Raw genomic sequence first — 23,042 nt, 5'->3', positions numbered from 1 at the left:
AGAATGAGAATCCGATCGTAAGAGAAGGCCTTTCCTGTCTTTTCACCTTTGTCCTATAATAATAATTAAAATGAAAAATAAAAAATGAATTGCATAATCTTTAAAATAGGAGGGTGATTCATTTATCTTTCTCTAGCCAAACGCAAGCTGCTTCCCCATCAAAACCCTAAAAAAAATGTCGGGCGGGTTTTTCCGTGTAAGCTTCACTCTTTTCAGATCCGAATATGAATTTGCAGTTGCAGATCTTGGAATTCGATTTGACTTGTTTTTTTTTTAAAAAAAAATCTAGGGCACGTCTGCTGATCAAGTTTTTTAAAAATCTAGGGCACGTCTGCTGATCAAGACACTCGATTCTCCAACAAGCAAGCGAAGCTGTTGAAATCGCAGAAGTTCGCTCCTGAATTGGACCATCTGGTTCGTTTTCTTTTCTCAATTGAGTTGCTGAATCCTTTGTGGTTGGAATTATCTAATTTGTTTCAAATTTTTAGGTGGATACGAGGAAAATGAAGATGGATGTTATTAGACCATGGATTGCTACTAGAGTGACGGAGCTTCTCGGATTTGAAGATGAAGTTCTTATCAACTTCATTTATGGCCTGCTTGATGGAAAGGTCTTATTGATTTTCTGCAATTAACCTAACTTTTTTTAGTGTCTGAAAATAGTTCATGTTTTGCTTTTCAATTGAATACTGCACGCGTGGATCCTCTGTCTTTGCTAATATAATTTTACAATACTTGCCTAAAGAATTGTTGAGAGTTCGTTTGGTGTTAGGCATTTTGTTTCTTAACAATAGTCAAGTGGTTTGGTTATCAATTTTTTTTTGTTGTATACTGTATTGATGCAGGAAGTGAACGGGAAGGAGGTTCAAATATCGCTTACGGGATTCATGGAGAAAAACACTGGGAAGTTTATGAAAGAGCTTTGGACACTTCTTCTTAGTGCGGGGAAGAATGAAAGCGGCGTTCCTCAACAGTTTTTGGATGCCAAAGAAGAAGAAACACGGAAGAAGCAGGTTTGAAATGCTTTTCAAGTCATGATGGTATGACATTCAATATCAGAATTGATCTATACTTACTTTGTTAACGTGGATTATTGCAGGCAGAGGTCGATAGGATAGCAAATGAAATCCAGAAGAAGAAGGAGATAGAGAAGGAGATGAGAGAACTTGAGAGGGAAAAATTGAAGAAGATGGTAATGCTAACTCATTCACGCTGGAGTTAGATTCCCTAGAATTGGGTTTTTGGTTTTAACTTTAGTTTGTGTTTTCGTGGTACTCAGCTAGCTTCTGCAATTATTTGGGTTCATGTCCTTTACCTCAAACTACTGTAGGACATTGAGGTTGAAAAGAAAGCCAATAATGCTATGGAGCCAGCCTCAAAGCACATGCTGCCTAAGGGTTCAAGTGGCCATGCTGAGGATGAGAAAGAAACTGAAATGAGGAATGGCGCAAGAGGAAGGAAAAGGTTAGGAGTTTTATTTTATCTTTTTAAATTTCTTCTGAAGGAGCAGGGTATGAATTATTTTTCAGGCCTATCATGGTAACATAGACTCTTCATTCTTCAATCTTTACAAATTTATAGCAGAAAATATTGCATTAATGTGGACCTCAACCTAACCTATGTTGGTAAATTTCTGCACAAGCTTTTATCATGATGAGATTCAGGAGCATGTTAAATAAGTGCTCATTTTGTATTCTGGAAGATCAGCTGCATAGTGCATTTCATTGGTACTTTATGGATGATTGATTCTCATTTCACTCCTCGCTTTTGTGTTAGTAGTGACTGTATAGGGTGTACTATGTTGTTCATAACTTGTCTAAGGTGAAAAAAGCAGTTCAAATTAGCAGCCTCTTAAGAATTCTGCTTAGTGTAAAATGCTGTTGGATGTTTCATGGAGCACAAGCACCTATTCTCATCTTCCTTGATTGGATTTGGAACCTATCCCGAGACATGCACACAAGGTTCATTAATGCTTATATCATAGCATAAATCTTGGTGGTTTCTACAGAACCGTGAATCAAGATGATGTCAAATGCCACTTGCAAGTTCAATTTTGTGTCTTGCCGGTGACAGAGATATTGCATTATGAATTTGAATTGGTGGGCATCCATCAAAGGGGACTTTAACACTCAACTTGACTGGTTGATACACTGCAACTGTTCTATACCTGTGGTAGCCATTCTTTCTTGTTTATATACAAGGAAGACCACATAGCTCCCTATTTTCTCACCCTGGACCCACCCTTTAAGGTTTTAGTTACATTGCACATGGGCACAAAAACAACTGTCTAGATTTGCATAGACAAAGCAATCCAACATTGATTCAAGCTGTATATTTCCTACCTAAAGCAATTATATGTTTGTAAAAATACTCTCCAATGATGATGAAATAGCCAAAAATTATACTTAACTAGTTGGAAGAAACTAAAATCGAGCTCTAACATTTGTTTTATCTATTAGGAATTATTCGAAAAAGGGTGATTTTTTTTTCTTAGCTTTACTTTTGGATGAAATGCAGTTTGCATGTGTATCCATGTGTTTTTTAGGCAAGATTGGAGTTGTGAAATACTAATGATAAATCTCTTACAGGGTTTCTAGGTCTCCTCATTCGACTGATCGTTCATTTTCATCTCCTCGGTAATTTTCTTTGCCATCTTAATATTTGATCATACTTCCTGGTTCGCATCTAGAGGATGAGCTAGCTTACCAATAACTTGGGCTGTCTTGTGCAAAGGCTCACCTTCTAGGACTAATAGATCAATTTTAAATTCAAGAAGTCATTCAGGGTATGGCCTTTTATGTAACAACATTAATATTATAGTCACATCATTTAATTACTTGGATTTGGAGTTTCACTTCCTTTTCTTTTCCTTTTTTGGTCATTTTATTTAGGTGCCAATGAACATGCCACATGCAAACATTTCTAAATATAATAGTAAAATGGAGTGCATGATTTACTTGCATCTTTTGTCAATTTTTTGTTATTCCTTTTCATTTTTTTTAATCACAACACCTAACTTTATGTATGCATACCTCAATTGCAGGCATATGTCAAGAAGTGTGTCTAGATCTCCTGAAGCACGAAGACAGCGCTCCGTATCTTCCGATAGAATGCGCTCACTAAGAAGGCGCTCAATCACTCCTCGTCGAAGGCGTTCACCCATAGATTCACCCTCCCCACCTCGGAGGAAATCATCATACTCCAGGCATATATCTAGATCTCCTTTAAGACGTAGGTCACCATCCCCTATACGTCGTAGAATGCGTTCTCCCTTTCGACGTAGGTCACCTTCACCCTTGCATGATAGATCGCCTTCACCAGTTCGACGTCGCAGATCCCCTTCACCTGTTAGACGTCGCAGATCCCCTTCACCTATCAAACGTCGCAGATCCCCTTCACCTATCAGGCGCCGCAGATCCCCGTCACCTATCAGGCGCCGCAGATCCCCATTCCCTGTGCGCCGCAGATCCCCATTGCCTTTAAGGCGTAGATCACCTTCACCTGTGTCGCGTAGATCACCTTCACCACTTCGTCGTAGATCACCCCTTTCCTTGCGACGCAGATCACCATCTCCTGTCCGTCGGGGGTATCCAAGGTCTCCTTCTACTCCTTGTCGCAGGTCTCCTTCTCCTATGCAACATAGGTCATCTATTATTTCACGCAAGAGATCTCCATCTCCTCATCGCCGGTCTCCTTCGCCTTACACTTCAAGCTCTCCCTCTCCTGTCCAGCATAGGTCCCCTTCTCCTGTGAAATCTCCAAAGGAACACAGATCACCTGTGCAGTCTCCTGGAGAAAGAGTTAGGTATGTTGATTTCCTTGGTGAGAAACTCCTCTTAACTTAATTAGTTTACATTGAAACGAGATCTGTAATAGTGAAAATATATATTGCAGATCACAACGAAAATTGTTGCCTATTCCACGCCGGTCCTCAAATTCTTTGAGGTCACCACAAAGAGACCAGAAGGATCTGAAAGATTTATGCAGTAGGTTGCCAGCTATATCTCCTTCACCAGAGAGGTCCCCACTACAGCCAGAATCTCCACCAGTTGCAAGAAAGAGTGCCAGAAAAGACGGAAGGTGATTTTATTTTCATTAAAAAATGTAGCATGAAGTTATCTTCAGAATTCTGATCACTTGTGCAGATATTTTATACACATGTTTACAATTTTTGGTTGCTGATGAAGGTCCCCTAGTCCATATGAGAGTCCTGCCAGGCAAAGAAAAGAGCAAATTACACGTGATGGTAGCTCAAGTCCTCAGAAACATAGAGGGAGGAAACCTCTTAAGGATAGTCCAGAAACTAGCAAAGACCATGAAGAAACTGATCATACTCGGTTAGATTTTGAGCTAGACATTCTTTTTTCATTCGTGTATCTTTTTTGTGATAGTATTTTGAACTTTTTGGTTGGTTTTTTACTTTAATTGATTGATTGCTCTGTTTTTAGGGAGGGTGGGGACTATTATTCTAGGTCATCATGGAAACGTCCTATACATCCATCTAACATTAATAAGCAGAAAGATTCTCCTGTGAAGGTTCACAACAAGGATGAGCAATCTTCTGAAAGATTAGCCAGTCGTCGGACTACTGATTCCAGAAACTATCCAGATAACATGGATTCGAGGAAGAAAGACCAGGATATAAAGATGTATAAGTTTCTTGCTCTACATTTTTTTTTCTTCTACCCCACCCCAAATGTGTGCATGCATTAACCAACTAGTAGTACTGATGTCTATCACATTCCTTACAGTGGGAAGTCTTCTGGGAGGGGCGCTGATCATGATCTTGATGCAAAAAAATCTCTAACTTTGTACAAGGACGAGAAAGACCGTTCATGCTTAAACAGTTCTAAGGATAGTGATAAACATCCCAAATCAGAAACCGCACCAGTGACAGCTGAAAAAGTCCATCATAGTAATGGCAGTGGTGCATTGGATTCTGGTTCTAAGGAAAGTGATAAGCAGAGAGCAGAAAAGAGGGAAAAGTCAAAGCATAAAAGGTCGCATCGGCTTGAAGTGGCTTCGGATGATGATGGCAGCTATGGTTCTGAAATTGAAGAGAGGAAAGAGGCTAAAAGGAGGAGGAAGGAAGAAAAGAAATTGCGAAAGGAGGAGAAGCATCGACGACGTGAGGAGCGACGCCGTAGGAGGGAGGAACGGCGTGCAGAGAAGCTAAAATTGAAGGATTGTGGTGATGCTAGTTCTTCTGATGATGAACATGTTGGTAGGAGGGAGTCCCGTCCAATTGATGATGAGGAGATAGAGTCTGATCAGAAAAAACTTGAGATTGAGTTAAGGAAGAAGGCTCTTGAATCACTTAAAGCAAAGAAGGGCATCAATCGCTAAATTTGTTACAGCATTGAATATTAAGCTTTATACTTTAATCATGTTAAGCCTTTTCTTTATATTTGCTAGGAGCTTTTGCTATGGATGGGTTTTTTTTTTTTGTGTAACCTTTTAATGTAGTCTCTGTTTCCTGCTGGCAGCTGAAATGGATAGATGAGGATTTTCTGAGCTATTCACTTGAGTGCACCTTTATGCAGACCTTGCTGCTAGTTTTTCTGGTAATAAATGTTGTCCCTTGGCTGGGAATCTGTTTTTTTAGTGACATGGATGTTGACGGAACATATATGTGAATGCATCATTGCCTTAACAGCTTGATTTTCATATTGTTTTCTCTTTAAATTATTAGATTTAATTACAAAAATACTTTTTCTTAGCTTCTGTGGGACAATGTAATTTCTAGTGTTGCTCCCTACACTTGTAAGATCAGGTGTGCAAGATTAAGCGACTATATCTTAGGATGAAAAGTGAACCTACAGGTTATTTCAGTTTAATTAATATGAAGTTGATACTAAATTGGCTTTCTGGTCAATTGTTAGATGAAATTATTGTCAGCTAGATGACTTGCTTGAGCAGACCATGTGCAGATCCACATTTGAGCAAGATTCAGGTGAACTGTTTTCATTCTATATTGCCTGTCTTACGATAACTCTGTGCCTATTGTTGAAGTTTCTCTTGTTTTTGTTGGCTGCATTCTCACTGTGTTTTGGTCTGACCTACGTGGATGACAGCTTGAGCATTGTTCCTGGGACTTTGTTTTCTAAAATTCTCCAGGTGCTGTAGTCTTGGGCTCGTCTTGTCCGGATCTGATATTTGCTTGATGTATATAGCAAAAAAATGGCCATGTATATATATATGCAATAGTTAACTCTATATGAACTATTATTTGCATTTTGAAGGTGTTGATCTCATTCATGAATTAGCTTGATTGGTTTTGGGTTGTTGGTATTTATCCATTATTAATTATTTTATTTGACTTAGTGAAGGGAAACTGGCTACTATTGTATTTGTGGCAGTGATATATTCTGTAAAATTGTGTTGTTTTCTATCCCTAAATTTTGTTTTTACCTTTTCACTTCTCTAGATAAAAGATTTTATGGCATTAGGACAACTTGGGAGGGCTTGAGTCTTTGGGAGCGGTTAGCTGTTTTGGACCTGACTTTCATTGGCATTGTCTTGGGATTTCCTACCTTTGCCAACCATTGTGCTGAGGTGTTCATTATAGTTTCTGCAATCACTCACGATGCATGCATGCTATACGCTTGCACTGGGATCTAGAAGATATAATATTTCATTTGTCTAGCATTCTTTTGTTGACTTAATGATGAGCATTTAGGGTTACTTCAAGCAGTATGTATTGCTTGCTGTGTTATGCTGGCTTTAGAGCCACATTTATTTTGAAGTCTTTTTCCGACTTGATGCTTGGTCATTGATTACCAAATTGTGGGAGAACCCTGTGAAAGTTAGGTTAAGAACACAATGATCGATGTGCCTGATTTTCTCATTTTCGTCTCTTAAGTTGGGCTACTTGTGTTCTGTTGATTCAAATCTGGACCTTTTTGTAGCTACTTTCAGTTGATTGGAAATTTTCGCAAGTACTTGGATTATGTGGAGATTCATTTCTTCATTTGATTGTTATTTAAGGCAGCTTTATAGTGATCTTTTTTTGTAAACTGTTTTTGCTGGAGTTACCTTTGCCAGGGATTTGTTTACCATTGGTTACATAAATTACCAAATAGATAAATAAAACTGGAGTATTTGGTCACTACTTTTTTTTTTTTTTCTAGAGTTATGTTTGCTAGGAATTTGTCTACCAGTGGAGCAAAGATTACTAAATAGATAAATAAAATTGGAGTATTTGGTCACTACATTGGTACTCTTTCCGTCCCGTTATTAGTGTCCTTTTGTTTTTTTGGAGTAAACTCCAGTAGTTCATTTATTAGTGTTGATTTATTAGTGTTGATTTTAGTGTGATGTTTGTTTTTTAATCTTAAGCTGAGTAAACTTCATGTGTTTTGCATGTTTATTTTTATGTTTTAAATGTGTTTTTGTAAATATTTGATTTTTTTAAAAATTAATATATTTTTTGATATTTTTAGATTATTTTGGTGTATGATTGTCAAAATTGATATATTTTTAAGTTAAAAATATTTTAAAAAGAAATCGCAATCATATTTATTTATTAAACATGTTAAACTTATAAATTGATTTATTGTTTTAATAATGGGCTTAGAAGTGTATTCATAAGTTTTAAATTATACTAGGGTTGGAAAAACAAACAAAAAAATTGATTAAACTATAAAAAAATAATGAAAAAATTAAATCGTAAAAAAACAAAAATTAATTAAAATTTTAAGAAAATTTATCAGTTTGATTTGATTTTGGTTTTATAAGTTTAAAATTAAAAAAATTGAATTAAATTAAACTTGGTATTTTGTTTTTAGAAGTAAACTCCAATAGCTGAGTAGATAGTTGAGTAGTTCATTTAGTAGTGTTGATTATAGTATGATGTTAATTTTCTACTCTTAAGCTGAGTAAGATTCATGTGTTTTGCATGTTTATTTTTATATTTTAAATGTGTTTTTGTAAAAATTTGATTTTTTTTTTGAAATTAATATTTTTTTTGGTATTATTGTAAAAATTTGATTTGTTTTTTGAAATTAATATTTTTTTTGGTATTTTTAGATTATTTTGGTGTGCTGATAGAAAAAATATTTTTAAAAAAATAAAAAAAAATTATTTTGATATATTTTCAAGTGAAAAATATTTTAAAAAGTAATTGTAAGTATATTTTTAAATATTATTAAACTTATAAATTGGTTCATAAGTTTCAAATTATACTAAGGGTGGGTTAAAAAAAAACAAAAAAATTGATTAAATTGTAAAAAAATAATGAAAAAATTGAACCATGAAAAAAAATTGATTAAAAATTGATTAAAGTGATTAAATTTTTTTAAAAATTAATCAGTTCAATTTGATTTTAATTTTATAAATCTAAAATTGAAAAAATTGAATTAAATCGAACCCAAACTATTAGTGGCCTTTTGTTTTTTGAAGTACACTCCAGTAGTTCATTTATTAGTATTGATTTTAGTATGATGTTTATTTTTTACTCTTAAGCTAAGTAAATTTTATGTGTTTTGTATGTTTATTTTTATGTTTCAAATGTGTTTTTGTAAAAAATTAAATTTTTTTAAATTAATATTTTTTAGGTATTTTTAGATTATTTTGGTGTGCTAATGGTAAAAATATTTTTTTTAAATAAAAAAATTATTTTAATATATTTTCAAGTGAAAAATATTTTGAAAAGCAATCACAAATATATTTTAAAACATATTTGACCTTATAAATTGGTTCATTGTTTTAATAATGGGCTTAGAAGTATATTCATGAGTTTCAAATCATACTACAGGTGGGCAAAAAAATTAAAAAATCGATTAAACTGTAAAAACAATAATGAAAAAATTAAACGGTGAAAAAAATTTGATTAAACTGATTAAAATTTTTAAAAAACCTATCAGTTCGATTTGGTTTTGATTTTATAAGTCTGAAATTGAAAAAAAAACTGAGCCAAAATAAAAAAAAAAGTTAGTCAAACTAAAAAAACCGAATCAAACTGGAAAAAACTAAAAACTGAGCCAAAATAAAAAAAAAAGTTAGTCAAACTAAAAAAACCGAATCAAACTGGAAAAAACTAAACCAAAACCAAGTCAAACCAGTTTGAATTGGTTTTTATCCTAAAAAATCAAATCGAACTAAAACCGGTTAGTTTGAATTGGTTTTGGTTTGTTTTTTTTTTTTTTTTAATTTGGTTCAGTTGCTTTTTTTTAATAAAAACTAAACCGAAAATAATCACCCCTAAATCATACATTAAAAAGCTTAATATTTTATAATAATATTGGATTTGACCAAGGAGTGCCTTTAGAAACATTTAATACTATGAGTGTAATGATAGTTCAAGAATTTTACACCATTCAGATTCAAAGTTCAATATTTATTTATTCACTCAAGCTAAGTTTTCAAAATGTAACTTCAATAAATGAACTTTTTTCTATCTTATTTTCCAATACATATTTCAAGTTCACAAAGCATGGTTAATGGTGCAATTGTTGTCTTGTCAAAACATTATTTTCATCGCTACAAGAATGTTGGGAAAACTATGAATAAATAACTGAACACCATTTTACTCGAATCAATTAACAATTCACAAGTTCCAATTCTTTTTTCTCTTTGTGCAATTAAAATCAGGATCAAACAATCAACAAATATAAAGTATCATTACACAAATCAATACTAAGATTTTTACGGGGAAAACCCGATGCGGGAAAAACCACGGGATTGTAGTCCACCTAAAAACCTTCACTATCAACAAATAATAGGTTCACAACTGTTCTTTCTTAGATTCAACTAAGGGCTACAATATATATATATTATCAAGAACAACTTATTCTTGGAATACAACAAGATTAAAGAAGAAGTATTTGACAAAAAAAAACTTACAATACTGATAGCATTATTTTTTTTTTATCAAAACTATCAGTTTTCACACCACCAATCTTTGATCCAACCGTTCAGAATGAAAAGTGACGTGTTTAGAAGCTGCTGTCAAAATCTCAGCTCGATCCAATGGTAAACGAGTTGGAAATCAAGGAAAGAATACAAACTGCTCTGCTGCCTCCTTTTCTTTTCTTTCTCTCTTTTCTCTTGTTCTCTTTTGTTTAATAATGCTACTACCATCAACAGTAACAGACACATTTAAATCAGATAGGTAGCTAACTGTTTTTTAATTAATGTGGTGGTCCTACCATCACATGGTGCAGGACCACACACAATAAATCTCCACCTCACGTATAATATGAGGAATTTGTCATAGCAGCAATCAACATGTAAGCTACAATTTAGGAGACTCTACCAAGCCTGCTTCCTTTTTGTAAAATTTAAATTTATCTCTCGGTAGAGGTTTGGTCATCATATTTGACACGTTGTTATAAGTATAGATCTTCTCAACAACAAATGACTTCATCTCCATAGCATCTCAAATCTATTGATATTTAATCTTAATGTGCTTTGATCAAAAGTGAAAATTAGGATACTTATTGAGATGGATTGCACTTTGACTGTCACATTGCAACATAAAGTTCTCTTGAACTAGGCCAAGTTCATGTAAGAACTTCCTCATCCATAACAACTCTTTGCCCCTTTCAGTAAGAGTAATATATTTAGCCTCTGTGATGGATAATACAACATATTTTTGCAACCTTGATTGCTATAAGATTGCTCCCCTTGCAAACTTCATCAAGTATCCTGATGTGGACTTTCTAGAATCAACATCACCAACTATATCTGCATTTGTGTATTCATCCAACACAAGTTTATTATTACCAAAACATAAGATGAAACTAGAAGTACTTTGAGATACCTAAGTATCCATTTCACTGTTGACCACTGTTCTTTACTAGGATTGGAGAGGAATTGACTAACCACATTAACTGCATGAGCTATATTCGGCCTTGTGCAAACCATGACATGCATCAAGCTACCAACCGTTGATACATAAGGTACCTTTTTTTATCTCATCTCTTTCTTTATCACGTGAAGGACATTGCTTAGAACTTAGTTTAAAGTGGCCTGCAAGTGGAGAACAAATAGGTTTGGAGTTGTTAATGTTGAATCTCTCAAGTACCTTTTGAACATATCTCTCCTGAGATACCAAAGTTTCTCCTGTTTCCTGTCACGTTTGATCTTCATGCCAAAAATCTGTTTGGTCGATCCTAAGTCTTTCATTGCAAAAGACTTGCTTAACTATTCCTTTAAAATATGAATTTTCTTAGGATCATGGCCAACAATCAATATATCATCCATCTGAATTTTCTTAGGATTATGGCCAACAATCAATATATCATCCATATACAACAAGAGAATAATAAATTTTCCATCTAGAAACCTTTTTATGAATACACAATGATTAGAAGAGGCTTTGTTATAACTATGATCCACCATGAAAGAATCAAACTTCTTATACCATTATCTTGGAGTTTACTTTAACTTGTATAAGCTCTTTTTTAACTTGCAAACTAGCTACTCTTTGTATTTTGCTTCAAACCCTTTACGTTGTTCCATGTAGATCTCCTCATCTAAATCACTAAGGAGAAAGACATTTTTCATGTCAAGTTGTTCAACTTCAAGATTTAAACTAGCAGTTAAGCCAAGCACAACTCGGATTGAAGACATCTTGACCACTGGTGAATTTTATTTTTTTAAATCAATACCCTTCTTCTGACCGGAACCTTTCATAACCAATATTGCCTTGTACCTTGGTTGTGAGCAATGTTCATTAATTTTCAACCTGAACACCCATTTGTTCTTGAGTGCTTTCTTACCTTTAAGAAGCTTCACTAACTTAAAAGTATGATTTTCATGCAAGGATTTCATTTCTTCTTGCATTGCTTTCAACCACTCATTTTTCTTCTCATGTGACATAGTTTCATCAAAGTATTCTGGCTCTTTCCCATCAATAACCAATACATACTCATGAGAAGAATATTTGGTAAAAGGTTGGTGAAGTCTGGTTGACCTCCTCAATTTTGGCTTATTTGAAGTTTCTTGCATATCCTGTTCAGAAATAACATTAATATCATCATTAGTTGTTTCAAGATTACTAATTAATGGTTAAAAAAAAAACCCACCATTATTATCATTTTGCAAATCTCCCCCATAATTAGCAGACATCAAATGTAACCGTGGAGTAGGTCTTGGATTTGAAATAGATGGAATAAAAGTAGTAGACTCTGCTTTTTCTTCTGTTCAAAGTCTTCAATGGTTTGATCTTCAAAGAAGATAACATCTTTGCTTCTTATAATTTTCTTCTCCTCTGGATCCCACAACCTATAGCCAAACTCATCATCTTCAGAGCCTGAGAAAATGCACTGTTTTGTCTTGCTGTCAAGTTTACACTGTTTTGTTTTGCTATCAAGCTTAGATCTTTTATCCGTAGAAATATGTATCAATGCTCTGCATTCAAACACTCTCAAGTGTGCATAAGAGACATCATTTCCTTTCCAAATTTTATTTGAAACATCAAAATCAAGAGGAATTAATGGAGAAAGGTTAATCATAGCAACTACAGTCTTCATTGCCTCTCCTCAAAAGGATTTAGACAACTTTGCATAAGAGAACATACATCTAATTTTTTCAATAATGGTTATGTTCATTCTCTCAACATACATCTAATTTTTTCAATGTCATAACCCAATTTTGGCCCTTTGGCAACTGTCTTCTCCAACTTGATACCGTATTCCCTACAGTACTTCTTAAAATGGCCTTTGTATTTACCACCATTATGAGCTCGAATACATTTCAGCTTTCTATCAGTTTCTCTTTCAACTCTGTTATGAAAATCCTTAAAGATATCAAGCACTTAATCTTTGAATTTCAAATAAGTGGCCTAAGTTTTCCTGCAGTGATCATCAATGAAACTAACAAAGTACGGATTTCAAATAAGTGGCCTAAGTTTTCCTGGAGTGATCATCAATGAAACTAACAAAGTACAATACATCCTCAAGAAACTTATCAATCATAGAGCAAACATCAGTATAAACTAAATTAAGAATATATGATCTTCTATATGAAGGTGATCTTTGAAATGTAACTATGTGTTGTTTACCAACTAAACAATGAGTACATGTGTTCAAGTTTATAACTTTTAATGGAAGGTAGTTCTTCTTAGCAAGGATACCAAGGCCTTACTCACTTAAGTGTCCAAGCCGTATATGCTATAAATCAGTAGAGAAATCTTCAATTACATTCACCTTCTCTTTGATCACCTTGGCTTATGACATGTAGAGACTCATCTTCTTTCTTTTAGCAACAATTAAGGAATTTCTGGAGAATTTCTATTTATCATCTCCAAAGTAATTTTGATAGCCTTCTTCATCAAGAGTACCCGTGTTTCTATTTATCATCTCCAAAGTAATTTTAATAGCCTTCTTCATCAAGAGTACCCGTAGAGATCAAGTGTAGGCACATGCCTACCATTTTTCAGTAGCAAATGTAGGCACATATCAGGCACATGCCTACCATTTTTCAGTAGCAACTTGCACCTAGTATTGGTTTCGAACTAAATGTCTCCAATGCTCACAACACTAGCATCCCTTGATTTTCCATCCTAACTTAACCAAAGTCACCAGCAATGTATGATGTGTAAAAATCACGTTGGGGTGTAACATGGTAAGAAGCTAATAAATTTACAACTCAGGTGGTATCCTAACATGCAAGATTAACATAACCATTATCACAAACAATAGCAACATCACCATCAAATACAACTATAGCTATACCATTCTATTCATTCTTGTCTTCATCTTTACCCTTTTTATCTCTTTTATACTTTCTATAATCTTTTTGAATATGCCTAGGCTTGTCATAATAATAACATTTAATTCTCTTTATTGATTGAGATCTTCCTCTTGGCTTCTATTTTTCTTTTCTATTGTTGGATTCTTTATTTTGCTTGTAGTGAGATAACTTATTTTGACTTCTCCCTCAACTTTCTGTAACAAGTGCATGAGACCCAAAAATGTCTGTCCTTTTCCTCCTTTTCTCTTCATTAAGGATACAAGTATTCACTATTTTCAAAGTGATCTTTTCATTTGGAGTAGAATTTCTAAGTGACACCATCAAAGTCTCCCAACAATCCGACAATGAACTTAATAAGATTAGTGCTTGCATCTCATCAATTAACTCAAGATTGATCAATGACAGCTTATTCAAGAACCCTTGAAATTCACTTATATGCATTGAAGCATCTTCACCCTCTTTATACTTCAAATTTATAAGGTCTCTAATTACAAAAACCTTGTTTTGTGCACTCTTCTTGGCAAAGATTTCTTCCAAACTGTATAGTAGTCATGTTCTTGAGAAATATGATTAATGGACTTAGAAGATACCTATTTTCTAACATAAGCAATCGCCTTTCTATTAAGCCCATTCCATTTTGCCTCATCCATCTCTTTAGGCTTTATTCTTTTACACTCAAGCAGCAAAGCCAAATCATCGCAATATAAGTAATTTTTCATCATTGTTTTTCATAGAAAATAATTGGAGGAAGTGAGCTTTATTATGCCTAAATCTTTCTTTTTTTCATTTACCTGTACAAGAAATTCAATCTACATAACCAGTGATCTGATACCATTTTGTTAGGAAAATTAGGAATAAATAATTGAACATCAATCTACCCTGATAAATTCACAATTTATAAGTTCCAATTCTTTTTCCTCTTTGTGCAATCAAAATCAGGATCAAACAATCAACAAATTTAAAGCCACAATCACACAAATCAACACCAAGATTTTTACGTGGAAAACCCAATGCGGGAAAAACCACGAGACCGTATTACACCTAAAAAATTTCACTATCAACAAATAATGGGTTCACAACTGTTCTTTTTTAGATTCAACTAAGGGTTAAATATACATATTATCAAGAACAACTTATTCTTGGAATACAACAAGATTAAAGAAAAAGTATTTGAGAAAAAAAACTCACAATACTGACAGCTCTTTTTTTGTCAAAACAACCAGCTTCCACACCACCAAGTTTTGATCCAACCGTTTAGAATGAAAAGTAACATGTCTAGAAGTTGTTGTCAAAATCTCAGTTCGATTCAACGGTGAACGAGTTGAAAATTAAGGAAAGAAGACAGACTACTTTCCCGTCTTTTTTTCTTTTCTTTCTCCCTTTTCTCTTGCTCTTTTTTGTTTAATAATACTATTGTCATTAATAATAGTAGACACATTTAAATCAAATTAAATAAGTACCTAATTGTCTCTTTTCTTAATTAATATGATGGTTCACTGTCATATGGTGTATGCTTTTTGCAATTTTAACTTGGCGATCAGAAAGGGCTCGGAGAGGTGCCTTGCCCTGTGCAATGTTTGTGTATGTGGTGCTTACATTTTATGTGCCAAGGGGGAAAATGATGGGACTATCGCCAGAGGTCGATAAATACGTGATATCTGGATGGCAATCATGCATCATCATGCTGTAAGGGGTCTGAGCTCTCCTATTAGTGATTCTCTCGGCTTGCGTGGGCCAAGCAGATTTATTAAGGATTGAAGCTCTGCCTCTTGCAAATTTATTAAGGATTGAGCTCATTTTCTAGTAGCTCAACATGACAAAATGGCGAATTTAAACTCCTGGTGCCAAATATTTTCAAATAGATAACAAGGAACTACGTGGCTCAAGTTCATTTGCTGCCAGTCCTTTGCCTCCCCATCCCGATATCATCCAAACTAAAAACACTAGGATGGCCGCAGGACACAAGCTGTATGGCCTTGATGGATATAGTGTGACGCACAGAAAACATCAGAACAACATAGACTCGAATTAGGGAGGCATTTCGGGAACTTCTCTTTTCCCTTCTATGGCTCCAGCTCTCACCTCCAACTCATTTCTCCTGAACACCACACCCCATTCAAGACTCTCCCTCGAGAACCCAAGACTCAGAGTCTTTGCCAAAAAAGCTGGACCCTTCTCCACATTTCAGTTCGGCAAACCAAAAGATGATGGTTCATCATCAGAAGGAAGTCAAACTGATGGTTCAGGCAATTCGAGTCCCTTTAATTTCAACTTTGGCAAGGTACCTGACATGAAGTCTTTGGTGCCTGTTGTGAGCAAGCCTTCTTCCAGGTTGTCATTTGGGAACTTCAGAAAGGACCCTGGTACTGTTTTTGTTGCTGGTGCTACTGGGCAGGCTGGCATTCGTATGGCACAGACGCTACTGCGTGAGGGTTTTAGTGTAAGAGCTGGGGTTCCTCAGCTTGGAGATGCTCAGGAGTTGGCTCGTCTTGCCGCCCAGTACAAGGTTAGCTACTTCACACAACTGGAAAATCTTGGTTCAATCTGAGTATGATATTTATGGAACACTAGAGGTAATTTGTCTATTCCAATCCTAAATGGTGCATATGTGGATCAAGTTCATAAGTATATCCAAAAAGAACTATATTCTGCTTGATGTGGTCAAATTATCATCAAATACATTGCTGGACTCATTAACCAATGGAAGGGAAACCATGTTAAATGAATAGAAAAAACTACTCAGTTTGTACCCATATTTGATTTAAGGTTTCCAACTTGCCTAATTCAACTTTATGAATTGAGTGAATGCTCTCTAACGTTTGATTCTGGACTCCACGTTTTGGACTCAAATCTTCAGAAACAGATTTTAGTCGGAATTGTTCCTTGAAGAATAGAGGAGCAACGTTCTAATGAACTGATCTATATTGTTGTTGAGAAAGTTTATATATATAGAGTTCTTATATCCTGGTGCAACCTCTGTTATCAACTCTGTAGTTAAAATGAGTATGGATAGTGTTGGACTGGAAGTCAGGTTCGCAGAGGCAACGTCTTTACTATGATACACTGAGCTGTTATATATGCTTTTATGTTTATATGTATTCCTATTCCTGCAACAGATCATATCAAATGAGGAATCAAAGCGCCTCAATGCTGTTGAATCCACCTTCCAAGATACAGAATCAATTGCCAAAGCAATTGGCAATGCAAGCAAAGCAGTGGTTACAATTGGTCCTACAGAGAATGGTCCCACCTCTGAGGTCTCCACGTTGGATGCCTTGCAAGTAATCGAAGCTGCTCAGCTAGCAGGAGTCGGCCATGTTGCCATAATCTATGATGGGAACCCAGCCACTTCATCAACTTACAATGTGCTAGATGGATTCAAAACATTCTTTAACAACCTGTTCTCGCAATCTCAGCTTTCTGTACCTGAGTTCTTGCAGAAAGTGATTGAAACAGATATTAGCTATACTTTTATAAAGACAAGTTTGACAGAAGACTTTTCACCAGAGAGTTCTTATAATGTTGTTGTGTCAGCTGAAGGAAGCACCGGTACAGACGACTTCAAAGTAATGTAATGTATGCAATTAATTTTCTGTTTCATTGTAGTATTTATTTTTCGTATTGCTCTTTCCTTTATGTTACTAAGGCTTTATTTTTTGGATTTCACATTGTCAGGTAGCAAAGTCCCAGATAGCGTCTGTGGTGGCAAATGTTTTCTCAAATACATCGGTGGCAGAAAATAAGGTAAATGTCTGAGAAGATTGGAATTTGATTATATTATAGAATCATGGGCATGGTCTTTACTTCTAATGTTTTTTAAAGAAAACATTTCAATGACTCCTCTTTAATGACCTCAGTTCCTTCACACAACACACCATGTCTTTACTAATTCTTTCATGGTAAGGTGATAAATAGGCTTGAAGCAGAACTTTCCATCTCTCATTTTATGGAATGCTACCGTACCCTTACTGATTACCGAATAACTTGCAAATTGCTGTTGCTGTACGTATTCGGTATCAGGTTGTGGAAGTTTTCACTAATCCATCGGCACCATCAAAACCTGTGGATGAGCTTTTCAGGTAATTGGGTTTTGAATTTTTATTTCAACTTGGTCAGTTTTTTTGTGAAAATAAAACTGGCTAATTTGTACAAGTGATAATTGCATCCAGTGCCATTCCCGAAGATGGAAGAAGAAAAGTCTATGCAGAAGCTCTTGCAAAGGAAAAGGCAGAGGAAGAGACAAGGATAGCTTCTGAGAAAGCATCCGAGGCAGCTGAGGCAACCAAAAAGCTGGAAGAGGAAGTGAAAAAGCGTTCAGAGCAAGGAGCTAAAGCTGCTAGTCTAGCTGAAGAAGCCCAGGGGAAGGCCGAGGCTGCAGGGGCGTCAGTGGAAAACTTCTTGAGTAAAGCAACAGAAGTTGGTTCAGGGTTCTCTTGGGAAAAACTTAGCTCCCAGATATCAACTGCGGTTCAAACGACTAGTGAAAAAACAAAAGTGCAGCTCGCAACTGTCAGGGGACAAGCCAAGGCTCGTTCTTTGCCGGTCCAGAAAGCTGTAGTTAAACAGCCTTCACCTAAACCTCGTGCTCTGAAACCAAAGGAGGAGCCAAAGCCGAAGGCTAAAGAGACAGAGTCAAAGGCAGAGGTGCGGAAGGTGTTTGGTGGCCTTTTTCAGCAAGAAACCATTTACATCGATGATGACTGAGGCAATTAATTTCGTTGTAACCATCTTATCTTTCAGGCTAGTTTGATGTAGATGTGGTTTAAAGCTTGTAATGCTGTTTAACGTGAGTCTAAGCCTGTCATGGACACCATTTTAAAGCTTTCAGATCATTTTCCATATGGCTAAAAACATGTCTTCAATTTGGAAAAGGCACCAATCCAAATATTTCCGATTCTCTCATTAGTTCTTCAAGCTCTAGAGTAATATGAACATGAAAGTAGATGCAATGGATGCATGCAGTATACAAATTAGAGTTCATCAGACGCTGGAAAATTTGCTACAAGGTACAAGTTGTTAATGCCGAATGCTAGGCTTTTGATGGTGATGTAGAAAATGGTACAAAGACAATTATTTAATCTTGGGCAACAAGAATTATACATCCAGTTTTCCCTTGCTATGTCTAACAGTTGAAATAGTTCGCAGTCCTTGTCATTCTTCATGGCCAGTTTGAAGGAAGCTGGCACCTGGCAGCCTTCCATTCCATGTCTTTCCTAGCGTCCTCTAAAATGATGGAATTATACAATAATAATAGCATGGTCAAATCTGATTCAAGTGATAAGACTGATTATACATTATACAATAATACTAGTGATTAGTACTTCATTTTTATCATGGTTTTATATCATCATAATTAAATGATGAAAAAAATATTAATTGAATTTTTATTTTAAAAAATATCACAGTACCTTGAAAAAAAAAACAATAAAAGCATGAAATTTTTTTTAAAAAAAATTGAACCGTGTTAACAAACACAGAAGAACATAAGGGGAAAAGAAATTAACCTCTCAAAAAGATTTAAAATGAAAAATAATAATTAAAAAAATAAGATTGAAAATAAAAATAAAGATAAATTAGAGGGTAACTAAATTTTTTCCATTGTAGGGTTTAATTGGAAACAAAAATAACTCAAGAAAAAAAAATTAAATAAAAGAAAGAGGAAAAAATTGAAAAAAATAACACATCATAGACCTGAATTGATAAATGAGATCGAAAACCAATAAAATTTTTATAAGAAGATAATAAAGACCAAATAAACAAAGAAATACATGAAAAATTGAAATTGAAAGGACTAAATTGAAAAGAAATAACACTTATCTAAAAGGACAATGAACAAAAAATATATAAGAAAAAAGAATAGAATTTTTCATTGGAAGAGTTAAATTAAAGAGAAAAATAACTAATATACTAAAACATATTATTCCAAGGTTATTTTGATTATTATTATTATCGTTATCATAATTATTACTATCATCATCATAATTATTGTTACCACTATTATTGTTATTATTATTATTACTCCTACTCATACTATTATTATTGAAATAACAAAAATCATAAATATTATCATTATTACTATTATTATCATCATTACCACCACCATTACCATCACCATTATTATTTTGATTATTATCATCATTATTATTATTATTAGCACTATTACAATCATAACAAACTATTATCATTGTCACTATTTATTATCACTATTACTAGCAATATTATTATTATTATTATTATTATTACTACTACTACTACTATTATCATTACTATTAATGTTACCACACTATCATCATCATCATCATCATCATTTATTATATTTGAACTATAGTATTTTTAAAAATGAGGAACAATCCATGACCACTGTAAAGTGATAAGTTGCCAAATAAAAACTCAAATTTTTGAATGCTATACTTTACAGCAAGGATTTTTTTGAAAGTGGAGTGATAATAGGTTTCTGACTCCTTAAAAGACCCACTCTTGTAGCCATGTTTTGTTGTTGTTGTTGTTGAAAAAATAAAAGTTATAAATTTGATTTTGAAAGATAAAATCTAGAACCATAAAAACTTTAACAAAAAGACTAAGAAAAAAACCAAGAAGAATGACCAAATTGAAATTTTTATTATTATTGAAAAAAATCATAAAATTGTTTTGAAAATTAAAATTAAAAGAATAAAAACTTTGACAAAAAAGTAAATGAAGAAAATCAAAAATCAAAATTAAAAGGACCTAGCTTGTTCTAACACAAATGAAGTTTAGGATCTGTTTAATACAAACCTAGAGCTTCGGAGATCAAAGTACTAAAAATAAAAACATAAAAGTTCTTAAATAATCTCATAAGATTTTCAGGAAAACAACATTTCAAGCCAAGAAAGCCTAGAACAATGTCTATTTTGTCCACTATAACGGGGGCTTAGTTATAGTGAAATCTCATTTTGTTTTAGCTTCTTTATAATAACTTAGATCAGTGGATTCTAGTTATCTTGTACAGTAAAAAATGCTTTGTAGTGAGAAAGAATTCCGAAAAGAGCAATGCAAAATATTAAGAAAAAATAATAAGATATTTTTTTCAAAAATATACGTGAACCACAAGATTAGTGGGATCCAATATCCTTGGATCCTACATTATAATCACGATCAAGTGATTCACGATCAGTTTGGTACTTCTTTTTTCCTTGTTATTTAGCATTTTTCCTTTGAGAATTATAGATTTTAAAGTATAGATGAACCCTTTAACTAGGGAAATGTCTGCTTATATATAGTGGCTGAAATATGGAAGCTCGGAGTATTTGCTCAACCAGTCATGCATATAAGTATAAGCAAACATACCAGGCAAGCATGCATGAATTCTAGAAACTTCGGAAACTGCTAGTAATTGCACCTTGCTACACCAAAATGTCTCATATTTTTACGGCCTTTATAATATTATGCTTACGCCAGTGAACTCTTTTTGGGTGAGATGGGATTTTTTTTCTTTTGTGATCAATAGATAAGAGATATATACAGAAACTATAGTCTTCGCGTATTTGACGTACTTTTTTTGCAAGACGTAGAAAATGCATGTTCTCCCTTCTATATATAATGATGCCTTTTTTCAAAAAAGAAAAAAAGCAGTAAAAATGGTGCATATATATCTTGTTCGTGCACTCATTAAATGCTGATAAAAAAGAAAAAAGAAAAGAACAGCTAACTAATTTAGGACTAAACCCGTCAAAGATTATTCTCTTTTGGGTGTTCAGAGATTCAGAACATGTTATGAACATGTAAGCATATGTATATTTTCCTCTTGCAATCTTATTGACTAGCCTCCTTCATGAGATGGATAGGAATATGGTTTGATAGCCTTCGACCTCATCCTCATGTAGCATGGAGCTAGCACAATATAGAAAGAGGGATCGATCTTGTGAATTTTTGCATGTTTTAGATATAAAGAAACTACGTACGTCTTATCGATCTAGAGAAGAAGCGCCGGCCAGGATGTCCTTGCCGATGAACCTAAATCAATCAAGTTCCTCATTCTTGACGTTGTTGCTGATCATATGCATGCGCGCACTGGCCGGAGCGGAAAATTATTTTTTCCACGTACTAGAGAGAAGCTTCCCGGAAATAGTGGCCGCCTAACTACTTGATTGATTATAGTGAGAACACAATCTAGCTAGGGTTATAATACTGGTCATTAATTCCATTTCAACCCTAATTTAAACTACACAATATAAGGCCTCGACTTGAAGTTTTATATGATATGATGATCAATTAATGAACTAATCACAAAAGGGAACTTTATTTTGTTTTTCACCAATTGCAATTCAGTGATAATTAAGAACTATATTATTTATGGACTATATAACATTTAATAATATAGAGCAGCTTCTAAATAAAACTTGAGAAACTGTCTTTCTTGTAATAAATTATATCCCACGATAAAGCACAAACCGGAAACCATCAAATTCCTTGTTCGAACAAGAAGATACAGTGCAAAGCAAAGATACGTACCATGTATTTTGCATTGAGTACCACCGTATGTAACCCTAAAATTAAAAAAATTGAATAAAGACAGATATAATATATATAAGATATTCAATCTCAAAAGAACTTTTTGGTACCCGGTGATGATTCCTGCGGCTCAGGCCATAGTCTAAGCTCAAGGTCTATCTCTGAGCTTGACGATAAATCACTCTTCTTGCTGATACCATGAACTTGACTGCTTGGGTTTTGATGATCTTCAGTACTGGATGAATTTTGGACAAAAAATCCTAGTTTCTGGATTTCTCCAACTTGGGTTTTGTCCCTTTTAGTGTCATCATGATCACTTCCTGCAGCTTTATCAACAATACTAAAAGGCCACTTGATCGAGCTCTCATCTCTTTCGGATTCCATTAGGCTAGTAATAGCTGGAGAAAACGAGGGATTTATCTTTGGGATATCCAAAGATTGTTGAGTTTCCCTTGAGGAGTGCTTGAGCTTGGCTTTGTCTTTTCGATGAATATTCATGTGGCCTCCTAGTGCTTGTGCATTAGAGAAACCTCTCTTGCAAAACGTGCACTCATAGGACCTCGCTTGGCTTGTACCTTGTTCTTGTTCATGATCTAAGGTCACCTGATCAGGATTTTCGTGGCTGGTTTGATCATCAGTATCCATCATCGAGAAATAATCTTGCTGGGAGAGGGAGAGAATTGTCAACTGACTGGTTTTTAGTGTATATAGTCTGTGTGTTGAGGAGGGGGATTACAAGGACCCTTCCTTCTAGTCTTCTAGATAAAACAACAAAATAACAAAAACAAATGATTTGAGAATTACCGTAAAGGACAAAAGTGATGTTCCAAAAATTGATGTATTGTTCTTATTTC

At 34.4% G+C, this 23,042-nt stretch overlaps 3 protein-coding genes across 7 annotated transcripts; 2 read left to right on the top strand and 1 right to left on the bottom strand.

Moving 5' to 3' along the window:
• The first annotated feature begins 88 nt into the window (after positions 1–88).
• Positions 89–6,295, top strand: LOC105131127 (serine/arginine repetitive matrix protein 1-like). 5 transcript variants are annotated; one of them, XR_843372.1, is made up of 15 exons: positions 89–196; positions 325–414; positions 489–611; positions 846–1,013; positions 1,100–1,192; positions 1,331–1,464; positions 2,589–2,636; positions 2,732–2,785; positions 3,044–3,805; positions 3,895–4,080; positions 4,188–4,337; positions 4,449–4,649; positions 4,752–5,564; positions 5,883–5,953; positions 6,075–6,295. XR_843372.1 is itself a non-coding variant. In XM_011033942.1 (13 exons), exons 1-13 carry the CDS (start codon positions 176–178, stop codon positions 5,344–5,346), a joined length of 2,625 nt encoding a protein of 874 aa, XP_011032244.1. In that variant the 5' UTR covers positions 89–175; the 3' UTR covers positions 5,347–5,653. The 5 variants fall into 5 exon arrangements, 3 of the variants coding, with proteins under 3 accessions (XP_011032244.1, XP_011032245.1, XP_011032246.1); XR_843371.1 differs by having other exon boundaries at positions 6,068–6,265; XM_011033942.1 differs by lacking the exons at positions 5,883–5,953; positions 6,075–6,295 and having other exon boundaries at positions 4,752–5,653.
• Positions 6,296–15,639: 9,344 nt separating this feature from the next.
• On the top strand, positions 15,640–18,600 carry LOC105131126 (protein TIC 62, chloroplastic). The gene is made up of 5 exons (XM_011033941.1): positions 15,640–16,204; positions 16,815–17,264; positions 17,374–17,442; positions 17,719–17,777; positions 17,868–18,600. Exons 1-5 carry the CDS (start codon positions 15,764–15,766, stop codon positions 18,400–18,402), a joined length of 1,554 nt encoding a protein of 517 aa, XP_011032243.1. The 5' UTR covers positions 15,640–15,763; the 3' UTR covers positions 18,403–18,600.
• Positions 18,601–22,278: 3,678 nt separating this feature from the next.
• On the bottom strand, positions 22,279–22,833 carry LOC105131160 (transcriptional regulator TAC1-like). Its single transcript, XM_011033996.1, has one exon. It carries the CDS (start codon positions 22,831–22,833, stop codon positions 22,279–22,281), a length of 555 nt encoding a protein of 184 aa, XP_011032298.1.
• Positions 22,834–23,042: the final 209 nt, after the last annotated feature.

This window comes from Populus euphratica, unplaced genomic scaffold, assembly GCF_000495115.2.
Source record: "Populus euphratica unplaced genomic scaffold, PopEup_1.0 scaffold76.1, whole genome shotgun sequence".
NCBI classification, from domain to species: domain Eukaryota; kingdom Viridiplantae; phylum Streptophyta; class Magnoliopsida; order Malpighiales; family Salicaceae; genus Populus; species Populus euphratica.
The sequence above is the reverse complement of the archived record's forward strand: the minus strand, read 5'-3'. Positions and strand labels throughout refer to the sequence as shown.

Coding starts and splice junctions, on each gene's coding strand:
- LOC105131126 (XM_011033941.1), top strand. CDS start 15,764: ATGGCTCCAGCTCTCACCTCCAACTCATTTCTCCTGAACACCACACCC. Junction 16,205..16,814: donor GTCTTGCCGCCCAGTACAAG/GTTAGCTACTTC, acceptor TTCCTGCAACAG/ATCATATCAAATGAGGAATC. Junction 17,265..17,373: donor CCGGTACAGACGACTTCAAA/GTAATGTAATGT, acceptor TCACATTGTCAG/GTAGCAAAGTCCCAGATAGC.
- LOC105131160 (XM_011033996.1), bottom strand. CDS start 22,833: ATGGATACTGATGATCAAACCAGCCACGAAAATCCTGATCAGGTGACC.
- LOC105131127 (XM_011033942.1), top strand. CDS start 176: ATGTCGGGCGGGTTTTTCCGT. Junction 1,014..1,099: donor AAGAAACACGGAAGAAGCAG/GTTTGAAATGCT, acceptor GGATTATTGCAG/GCAGAGGTCGATAGGATAGC. Junction 4,081..4,187: donor AGTGCCAGAAAAGACGGAAG/GTGATTTTATTT, acceptor TTGCTGATGAAG/GTCCCCTAGTCCATATGAGA.